Source organism: Sus scrofa, chromosome 2 (genome assembly GCF_000003025.6).
Source record: "Sus scrofa isolate TJ Tabasco breed Duroc chromosome 2, Sscrofa11.1, whole genome shotgun sequence".
NCBI lineage: Eukaryota > Metazoa > Chordata > Mammalia > Artiodactyla > Suidae > Sus > Sus scrofa.
This window is the reverse complement of record NC_010444.4, coordinates 70,546,200-70,558,047: the sequence shown is the minus strand read 5'-3', so window position 1 is coordinate 70,558,047 and position 11,848 is coordinate 70,546,200. Positions and strand designations below refer to the sequence as shown.

The window sequence follows — 11,848 nt, the reverse complement described above, 5'->3', positions numbered from 1 at the left end:
TTATTTCTATCCTTTTAATGGCCCAGTAATATTCCATTGTGTATATATACCACGTCTTCCTAATCCAATCATCTGTCTATGGACATTTGGGTTGTTTCCATGTCTTGGCTATTGGGAATAGTGCTGCAATGAACATGCAGTTGCATGTGTCTCTTTTAAGGAAAGTTTTGTCTGGATACATGCCCAGGAGTGGGGTTGCTGGGTCATATGGTAGTTCTGTGGATAGTTTTCTAAGGTACCTCTATACTGTTTTCCACGGTGGTTGTACCAGCTTACCTTCCCACCAACAGTGCAGGAGGGTTCCCTTTTCTCCACAGCCCCTCCAGCATTTGCTATTTGTGGACTTATAAATTATGGCCATTAGGACTGGTGTAAAGTGGTACATCATAGCAGTTTTGATTTGCATTTCTCTAATAATCAGTGATGTTGAGCATTTCTTCATGTGCTTGTTGGCCATCTGTATATCCTCCTTGGAGAAGAGTCTATTCAGGTCTTTTGCCTATCTTTCAATTGAGTTGTTGGCTTTTTTGCCATTGAGTAGTGTAACTTGCTTATATATTTTAGAGATTAAGTCCTTGTCAGTTGCATCATTTGAAACTATTTTCTCCCATTCTGTAGGTTGTCTTTTTGTTTTCTTTTTGGTTTCCTTTGCTGTGCAAAAGCTTGTCAGTTTGATGAGGTCCCATTGGTTTATTTTTGCTCTTATTTCTGTTGCTTTGGGAGACTGACCTGAGAAAATATTCATAAGGTTGACGTCAGAGAGTGTTTTGCCTATGTTTTCTTCTAGGAGTTTGATGGTGTCTTGTCTTATATTTAAGTCTTTCAGCCATTTTGAGTTTATTTTCGTGCATGGTGTGAGGCTGTGTTCTAGTTTTATTGACTTACATAGAGCTGTCCAGGTTTCCCAGCAATGCTTGCTGAAAAGACTGTCTTTTTCCCATTTTATGTTCTTGCCTCCTTTGTCAAAGATTAATTGACCATAGGTTTCTGGGTTTATTTCTGGGTTCTCTATTCTGTTCCATTGGTCTGTATGTCTGTTTTGGTACCAGTGCCACGCTGTCTTGATGACTGTGGCTTTGTAATATTATCTGAAGTCTGGGAGAGTTATGCCTCCTGCTTGGTTTTTGTTCTTCAGAATTACTTTGGCAATTCTGGGTCTTTTGTGGTTCCATATAAATTTTTGGATTGTTTGTTCTAGTTTTGTGAAAAATGTCATGGGTAATTTGATAGGGATTGCATTGAATCTGTAGATTGCTTTAGGTAGTATGTGTTCCATAGTTTTTAGATCATCGTCTTTTCATTTTTATTTGACTCCAGGTGTTTTTTTTTTTGAAACTATTTTATTTCTTTCACTGACCCATCAGTTGTTTAACAGAATATTGCATAGCTTCTCCATGTTTGTGGTTTTGCCCTTGTTATCTCATAGTTGAAATAGTGTCATAGTATTGCAATTAGAAAAGATGTTTAATATGATTTCAATTTTTACACATTTCCTAAAATTTGTTTTGTGGCCTAGCATGAGATCTAAACTGGAGATTATTCCTCGTACACTTTAAAATATGTAAAATATGTAAAAAATGTATTTGGATGATTTAAGTGGAATATGCTATATGGGTGTGTGAATTCATTTGATAAAATGTGCTGTTTAAGGCCAATGTCCTCTTATGAATTTTTGTCTGGATGGCAAGTCCGTTGATGTTATTGGAGTATTTAATTTCCCTACTCTACTGTGTTACTGTCAGTTTCTTCCTTTTGTCTCTTAATAGTTTATTTAGGCTATATGTTAATATTTGCTTTATGTATTTTGTCTTTATGTATTTATGCAGTAGTAGTCAAAACATTATGGAACTGATGTGAAAACTGATATATAGTCCAGTGAAAGAGAATAGAGAGCCCAGAAATAAAACCATGAACATACAATCACCTGATATTTGATAAAGGAGTCAAGAATATGCAATGAAACAAGGACAGCCTATTCCAGAAATGAGGCTGGGAATAAAAAAGATCAACCAAATTAAAAAACAACAACAGCTATAACTGAAATGAAAAAATAGATGAGGGAGTTTCCATCATGACTCAGCAGTAATGAACCTGACTAGTATCTGTGAGGATGCAGGTTTGATCCATGGCTTTACTCACTGGGTTAAGGATCTGGCATTGCTATGAGCTGTGGTGTAGTTCACAGACATGGCACAGATCCTGTGTTGCTGTGCTGTGGTGTAGGCTAGTAGCTACAGCTCCAATTGGACCCCTAACCTGGGAACTTACATATGGTGTGGTTGCAGCCCTAAAAAGACCAAAAAAAAAAAAAAAATCAGAGGTTGTGGCCCTAAAAAGACAGAAAAATTAGAGGATTGCAATAGTGTAACTGAAGACTTCAATACCCAACTTCAACAACTGATAGTACTACTAAAAACAAAAAAAAGTCAGCAGGAATATAAAAGGCCTGAACAACTGTCAAAAATCAGTATCAAATTGGCACATATGGAACACATTTAGATATTATAAAACACTCTATTCAGCAAGAGCAGAATGTGCATTTCTGTCTATCAAAATAGAACATATTCTGAGTCATACACACACAAAACTAAAGAAAGATGAATTGAAATTATACAGAGTTAGTTCTCTGAGCATAATGGAAACACTTAAATCAATGGAAAGATAACAAAAAATCTCTACATAATTGGAAATTAATCACGACATATAAGTAACCCATGGTAAAAACAGAAAATTTCAGGGGAAATTTTAAAAGTTGATAAAAGGTGATGAATCTGTGGACTTCCCATTGTGGCTCAGTGGAAACAAATCCAGCTAGGAACCATGAGGTTGCAGTTTTGATCCCTGGCCTCTCTCAGTGGGTTAAAGATCTGGCATTGCCATGAGCTTTGGTGTAGGTTGCAGATGTGTCTCAGATCCTGTGTTGCTGTGGCTGTGGCATAGGCTGGCAGCTATAGCTCTGATTCCACCCCTAGCCTGGGAACATCCATATGCCACAGGTACAGCCCTAAAAAGAAAAAAAAAGTAATGAATCTGAAAATGCAACATGTATGAATTTAAGGAATGCAAATCAAAAGGTGCTGAGAGGGAAATTTATTGCAGTATATGCTTACATTTGAATAGAAGAAATGTCTAGTTCCTTGGTGACCTATTGGTTAGGATCTGGCACTTTCACTGATATAGCCCAGGTTTGATTCTTGGTCTGGGAACTGAGATCCCACATCAAGCCCCTGCAGGCTGTGGCTAGTGGGAAGAAGATGAAGAAAAGAAATGTCTGAAATCAGTACTCTGAGCTCCTTCCTCAAGAACTATAAAAGAGGATAGCCAAATAAAATCTGAGCAATTGGAAGGAAGGTTATAATTGACATATCAATGAATTCTAAAACAAATATAATAGTGAAAATGAAAAAAATATGATAAAGCTTTGAGAATAAATAAAATTTCTGGTTAAATAGAGAAATACCACCTTTATAGATTCTTAAAAGTGTGTAACAGACACATTTTCATCCAGTGTATATGACTCAGGTAATAAAGTCCAAACCATAATATAATTTTTAGAAAGTAGAGATGTTGATTCTCAAACTCATGAAGAAGGGAATTTTTTCAAAGATAAATAAGAACTTTTATTGGGGAAAAACATGAGAGGTTATGGAAGAAAGTAATATACCACAACATTATCAAAAGTTCATTCTTGGGGAGTTCCCGTCGTGGCGCAGTGGTTAACGAATCCGACTAGGAACCATGAGGTTGTGGGTTCGGTCCCTGCCCTTGCTCAGTGGGTTAACGATCCGGCGTTGCCGTGACCTGTGGTGTAGGTTGCAGACGCGGCTCGGATCCCACGTTGCTGTGGCTCTGGCGTAGGCCGGTGGCTACAGCTCCGATTCAACCCCTAGCCTGGGAACCTCCATATGCCGCGGGAGCGGCCCAAGAAATAGCAACAACAACAACAGACAAAAGACAAAAAAAAAAAAAAAAAAAAAAAAAAAAAAAAAGTTCATTCTTGGGAGATAAAACTCAACAAATTCAGTATTAATAGGGAGGCTCCACAAAGAATCCCATGTTTCTGTGGAGGCCTAGTAGTTGATAATGTTGACCTTTCAAGTAAGGGATAAATGATGATGTGAAAAGAAGAGAAAAATATATTTTAATTATTAAAAGTTGGCTATCTTCTGCATTCAGAAATTTTTTTAAAAAATTCACTTTTAACATAAATTTCTATTTTAAATTTAAATCTCTGTAAGAGTTGTATTAGCAAATGTAAAAAGCATGTATACTTTCAAATTTTACCCAAATATGAATCTTTATGCTGTCAGTTGATGAAGCAAAATAGATAGGCTACAATAATGGGTGGTCTGAAATATTTTTACTAATAAAATGAACTTTCTGAATACAGGAATGGGTGAAGGAATAAGGATGTACTTACTATATACTTAATGATGGAAGAATTGGCTAGATTCACTAGCAGAAGCTCTGAGGACAGCCATTAATATGAGATAGAACACCTCTCTGAGAGTCTTAATGACTGAGTGTAGTTGTACACAGACACTTTTAAAATGGGGGGGGGGATTAAGATGGCAGAATAGGAGGACTGGAGCTCACCTTGTCTCCAGTTTTTGTTGTAAAAACAACAAAATTACAGCTAAATGCTGAACAACCTTCAACCAAATGAACTGGAAACTTTCAAAAAGATATCCTACTCCAGAAGACAAAGAGGAGGCCACATCAAGAGGTAGGAGGGGCAATTACATGATATAAGCAACTCCATTCCTGCCAGGTGGGCAGCCCACAGACTGCAAAGTAACAGTATCACAGAGACTCACCTCCATGAGTGAGAGTTCTGAATCCCACGTCAGGTCCCCACACCTGGGGATCTGGCACTGAAGGCCAATGGGGCTTGTGTGCAGGAGCTCCACGGGACTGGGGGGAAATGGAGACCCCATTTTTAAAAGGTGCACACAGGCTTTCATGTGCACTGGGTCCCAGGGCAAAGTGGAGGCTTTGGAATAGGAATCTGGGTCAGACCTGACTGAAGTTCTTGAAGGATCTCCTGGGAAAATAGGGGGTGACTGTGGCTTGTTGTAGGGGAAGGACATTGGAGGCAAAGCTCTCAGGATATTCATCAGTGTGTGTTCCTCTAGAGGTGGCCATTTTGGGAAAATCTGGCTCCACCCATCAGCTCTGAGAAGCCCGAGGGCAAACAATAATCCTGATGAAATCACAGCCCCACCCATCAGTAAATAGGCTGCCTAAAGGCCCTCCAGGCGCAGAGCCACCTCTAATCTAACCCAGAGACAAAGCCCCACCCACCAGAGGGATAGGAATCAGCCTCACCTACCAGTGGGCAAGCACCAGTCCCTCCCATCAAGAAGCCTACAGCAAACCCCCCCACCAACTTCAGCCATGAGGGGAACAGACACCAGAAGTAAGAGAGGCTAAACTCTATTGTCACCACACTAAAGGACACCACACCAAAAACCTATAAAAATGAAAAGGCAGAGAACTATAACCCAGATAAGGGAGCAAGAAAAAACACCAGAAAAACAGCTAAGTGATGTGGAGATTATCAGCCTCTGAGAAAGACTTTAGACTGATGATGTTGGAGATGATGCAAGACATTGGAAATAAACTGTGAGGCAAAGATTGATAATTTACAGCAAACACTGAACAAAGAAATACAAGATTTAAAACTTAAGCAAGCAGAGATGCAAAATACAGTAACTGAAATTAAAAATCCATTAGGAGCAACTAACAGGAGAATACATGAAGCCGAAGAATGAATAAGTGAGGTGAAGGACAGAATAGTGAAAAACACTGATGCAGAACAAAAAAGATTGAAAAGAAATGAAGATGGTCTAAGAGAAATCTGGGACAATGTTAAATGCACTAACATCCATATTATAGGGGTGCCAGAAGGAGAAGAGAGAGAGAAAGGGACAGAAAAAATATTCGAAGAGATAATAGCCAAAAAATTCTTAACATGGGAAAGGAACCACTCACTCAAATCCAAGAAGCACAATGAGTACTGTATAAAATAAATGCAAGGAGGAACACCCAAGACACATATTAATCAAACCAGCCAAAATTAAAGACAAAGAGAAAACATTGAAAGCAGTCAGGGAAAAGAAACAAATAACATACAGGGGGACCCCAATAAGGTTATTGGTGGATTTTTCCGCAGAAACTCTGCATGCCAGAAGGGAGTGGCATGATATACTTAAAGTGATGAAAGGAAAAAACGTCCAACCAAGATTACTTTGCCCAGCAAGGCTCTCATTCAGAACTGAAGGAGAAATCAAAAGGTTTACAGGCAAGCAAAAGCTAAGAGAATTCAGCAACACTAAACCAGCTTTACAACAAATAGAAAAGGAACTTCTCTAGGCGGAAAGGAAAAGGCCACAACTAGAAACAAAAATACCACAAATGGAAAGGCTCACCAGTAAAGGCATATATACAGTAAAGATAGGAAATCATCCACACTCAATTATGCTACCAAAATCAGAAATCGTGAGAAGAGGAGAGTACAGATGCAGGACACTGGAGCTGTACTTGCAATTAAGAGACCAACAACTTAAAACAATCTTGTATATATATATAGACTCATATATAAAAACTTCAGGGTAACTGCAAACCAAAAATCTATAACTGATACACAAAGAAGAAAAATCAACTCAAATACAACACTAAAGATTGTCATCAAACCACAAGAGGAGAGAACAAGAGAAGAAGGGAAGAAAAAAGGCAACAAAACCAAATCCCAAACAGTTAATAAAATGACAATAAAAGCATACATATCAATAATTACCTTAAATGTAAATGGACTAAACGCCCCACCCAAAAGACATAGACTGGCTGAATGGATACAAAAACAAGATCCATATATACGTTGTCTTCAAGAGACCCACTTCACTTCTAGGGATACATACAGATTGAAAGTGAGAGGTTGGAAGAAAGTATTCCATGTAAATGGGAATCAAAAGAAGGCTGGAGTTGGAGTTCCCATTGCGGCGCAGTGGTTAACGAATCCGACTAGGAACCATGAGGTTGCGGGTTCGGTCCCTGCCTCTTGCTCAGTGGGTTAACGATCCGGCGTTGCCGTGAGCTGTGGTGTAGGTTGCAGACGCGGCTCGGATCCCATGTTGCTGTGGCTCTGGCGTAGGCTGGTGGCTACAGCTCCGATTCGACCCCTAGCCTGGGAACCTCCATATGCCACAGCAGCGGCCCAAGAAATAGCAACAACAACAACAACAAAAGACAAAAGACAAAAAAAAAAGAAGGCTGGAGTAGCAATACTCTTATCAGACAAAATAGACATTAAAATAAAGAATACTATAAGAGACAAGGACATTACATAATGATCAACAGATCAATCCAAGAAGAAGATGTAACAATTGTAAATAGATATGCACTCAACATAGGATCACCTCAATATATAAAGCAACTGCTAACAACCTTGAAAGGAGAAATTGACACAAGAATAGTGGGGACTTTAACACCCGACTTATAGCAATGGACAGATCATCCAGACAGAAAATCAACAAGGAAATGCAGGCCCTAAATTGAAGCACTAGACCAGACGGACTTAATAGATATTTATAGGACATTCTACCCAAAAGCAGCAGAATACACATTCTTCTCAAGTGCACACAGAACATTCTTTATGATTGATCACATTCTGGGCCACAAATCAAGCCTCATTAACTTTAAGAAAATTGAAATCATATCAAGCATCTTTTCTGACCACAATGATATATGACTGGAAATCAACAACAACAAAAAAACTACAAAAAACAAAAACACGTAGAGACTAAACAACATGCTACTGAACAATCAATGGATCACTGAAGAAGTCAAATAGGAAATTAAAAAATACCTAGAAGCAAATGACAACAAAGATAACAATCCAAAACCTATAGGATGCAGCAAAAGCTGATCTAAGAGGAAGTTTATAGCAATACAAGCCTACTTCAGGAAACAGGAAAAAGCTCAAATAAACAAGCTAACTTTACATCTAAAGCAACTGGAGAGATGAGAAGAGACAAGACCTAAAGTTAGCAGAAAGAAAGAAATCATAAAGATCAGAGCAGAAATCAATGAAATAGAAATGAAGAAAACCGTAGAAAAGATCAATGAAACAAAAAGCTGGTTCTTTGAAAAGATCAACAAAATTGATAAACCCTTAGCCAGACTTATCAAGAAAAAAAGAGAGAGGACTCAAATCAATAAAATTAGAAATGAAAAAGAAGTCCCAACAGACATCACAGAAATACAAAGGGTCATAAGAGACTACTACATGCAACTATATGCCAATAAAATGGACAACCTAGAAGAAATGGACAAATTCTTCTAAAAGTACAATCTTCCAAGACTAAAGCAAGATGAAATAGAAAAATGAAGGACCAATCGCAAGTACTGAAATTGAAACTGTGATTAAAAAACTTCCAACAAACAAAAGTCCAGGACCAGATGGCTTCACAGGCGAATTCTATCAAACATTTAGAAATGAGCTAGCACCTATCTTTCTGAAACTGTTCCAAAAAAAGAGGAAGCAACACTTCCAAACCCATTCTATGAGGCCACCATCACCCTGTTGCCAAAACCAAAGATACCACAAAAAAGAAAATTACAGGCCAGTTTCACTGGTGAACATAGGTGCAAAGATCCTCAACAAAATACCAGCAAACTGAATCCAACAATACATTAAAAGGATTGTACATCATGATCAAGTGAGATTTATCCCAGGGATGCAAGGTTTCTAAAATATCCACAAATCCATCAGTGTGATACACCACCTAAACAAACTGAAGAATAAAAACCTTTCAATAGATACACAATAGATACAGAAAAAGCCTTTGACAAAATCCAACACCCATGTTATATAGAAACCTTTCAGAAAGTGGGCATAGAAGGAACCAACTTCAACATAATAGAGGCCATATATGACAAACCCAGAGCTAACATCATTCTCAATGGTGAAAAGCTAAAAGAATTCCTGCTGAGATCAGGAACAAGACAAGGATGTCTGCTCTTGCCGCTACTATTCAACATAGTTTTGGAAGTCCTAGCCATGACAATCAGAGAAGAAAAAGAAATAAAAGGAATCCAAATTGGAAAGGATGAAGTAAAACTAGCACTATTTGCAGATGACTTGATACTATACCTAGAGAATCCTAAAGACACTACCAGAAAATGGTTAGAGCTCATTAATGAATTTGGCAAAGTCGCAGGATACAAAATTAATGCACAGAAATCGATGGCATTTCTATATACTAACAATGAAAGAGCAGAAAGAGAAATTAGGGAAACAATCCCACTTACTATCACATCAAAAAGAATAAAATATTTAGGAATAAACCTACCTAAATAGAGAAAAAAACCTGTATTCTGAAACCTATAAGACACTGATGAAAGAAATCAAAGATGATACAAACAGATGGAAAGACACACCATGCTCTTGAATTGGAAGAATCAGTATTATAATGACTGTACTGCCCAAGGCAACCTACAGATTCAGTGCAATCCCTATCAAATTACCAAGGACATTTTTCACAGAACTAGAACTGCTGTGTCCAGTGCTGCAGGGCAACAGAGAGTCCTGGAAGAGGAATGGCTTGGTATAACAAAATACTTAAGACTCTTTTACATTTAGAAAGTGGGGGACCAGGAGGCACTCTGTTCCTCAGAACTAAGGCCCTTAGGCTTTAGCACATATGACTTTTATTAGGGAAGTTTAAGTGTTTAGGTTAGTGAGCAAGAACAGGCAAAGGGAGTGTCAACGCTATCTCTTAGTGAGACCTAAGGGAGACTACTAGCAATAAAAGTCACTGCATCCACTGTGGAAAACAGTATGGAGATTCCTCAGAAAACTAAAAATAGAATTACCATTTGATCCAGCAGTCCCACTCCTGGGCATCGATCTAGAGGAAACCATAACTCGAAAAGATACAAGTACTCCATTGTTCATTGCAGCACTATATGCAATAGCCAAGACATGGAGACAACCTCAATGTCCATCGACAGAGGAGTGGATAAAGATGTGGTAAAAATATTCACAATGGAATATTACTCGGCCATTAAAAGGAAAGAAATAATGGCATTTTTAGCAACATGGATGGACCTAGAAATTATCATGCTAAGTGGAGTTAGACAGACTTCAGCATCGTATGCTATCACTTACATGTGGAATCTTAAAAAAGGACACAATGAACTTTTTTCATAACAAATACTGACTCACAGACTTGGACTTATGGTTTCCAAAGGAGACAGGTTGGGCATGGGGGGATGGGCTGGGGGTTTGGGATGGAAATTCTATAAAATTGGGTTGTGATGATCATTGTACAACTATAAATGTAATAACACTCATTGAGTAAATGAGAGGGGAGAATCCCTTGATAAAGATAAAGCAATTTTTTTTTCAATAGGCAAGGAATAGATTTATTAAGATAGGATGCTTGTGAGAGATACAAATGGGCAGGTGAGAAGGTTCTGACCTGAGGATTAGGTTGGTGAAACCGTTTTGATGGTTTCTAATGTCTGAATGAATACACCTATAATATTATGTATCTTAGTGTTTTATTGTCCAAAATCCCAATGTGATACTTGTTATGAGACAAACCTGAATGCCTCTTTCTCTTAGAATCTATTTTATTCCTTAAACCTTTCAAAGAGTTCTTCTCAGGTCATATAAAAATAATGTAGCACTTTGGGGCAAAGATGCTGCCCAGTAGCCCAGCACTGGAGGCCAAGATAGAGAAGATCTCTGCGGCCACCATGACCTTGCCCTTGGTGCTGTGGTAGACCGGGAAGAAAGTGACCCAGACAGTGCAGAACACCAGCATGCTGAAGGTCAGGAACTTGGCTTCATTGAAGGTGTCAGGCAGGTTCCTGGCCAGGAAAGCCAAGGAGAAACTCCCCAGAGCTAAGGAGCCCAGGTATCCCAAGACACAATAGAAGGCAGTGACAGAGCCCTTGATGCACACGATGATGAGGCTCTTGGGCTCAGAATGAGTGTCTATCTCAAGAAAAGGGGGAGAGGTTCCAAGCCAGGCTCCACAGATAATCACTTGGATGAGGGAGCAGATGGGAATGACATAGTTAGAAGCTCCTGTTACTAGCAATCTCCTCATGGTTCCTCCTGGTTTCATGGCCTTGAATGCCAGAATGACAGTAAGAGTTTTGGCGGAAACAGTGACAACAGCCACAGTGAACACAGCTGCAAATGTGATTTGTCTGAGTGTGCATGTGGCTATGTTGGGACGGCCAATGAAGAGTAAGGGGCAGAGGAAACACAGGAGGAGGGAGATGAGCAGGACATAGCTGAGAGCCTTGTTATTGGCCTTGATGATGGGGGTGTCTCGGTGCTGCACAAAGACCCACAAAACTCCAGCTGTTATGGCACAGAAGCACAGAGCCATGCAGACTAGTGCCATCCCCAAGGAATCCTCGTAGGCCAGGAAGGTCACAACTTTGGGGAGGCAGCGATTTCTCCCCCTGTTTGGATACTCTTGGTCTGGGTACTGGACACACTGCTCTGCATCTGGGGAGAAAGCAGACTCAACATTTTATTTTCAAAATTACCAATTCTACCATATTTACATATATGGCAAACAGAAGTATTTCCTTTCATTGTGTGTATGTGCATTGTGCATATTGAGCCCTCTGATGTAATGTTCACACAACAAATTAGAAAGTGTTGGTGAGGATCTTAAAATGGAAACAATTGTACATTCTTGGGGGTGAATTTAGAATGGTGTAGCTGCTGTGGGAAATAGTCTAGCAGTTTCCAAAAATATTAAACATGTAACTACCAAATGAGTGAGGAATTCCCATCTGGGTACATACTGCCCACAAATTG

The 11,848-nt window shown here is 39.0% G+C and overlaps 1 protein-coding gene across 1 annotated transcript; it reads right to left on the bottom strand.

Annotated features, from left to right (window-relative positions):
• Nucleotides 9,450–11,555, bottom strand: LOC100518538 (vomeronasal type-2 receptor 116-like; the record flags this gene model as incomplete). Its single annotated transcript, XM_021085136.1, has 1 exon — nt 9,450–11,555. A coding segment is annotated over one exon (882 nt), but the record flags the coding sequence as incomplete, so codon positions are not given.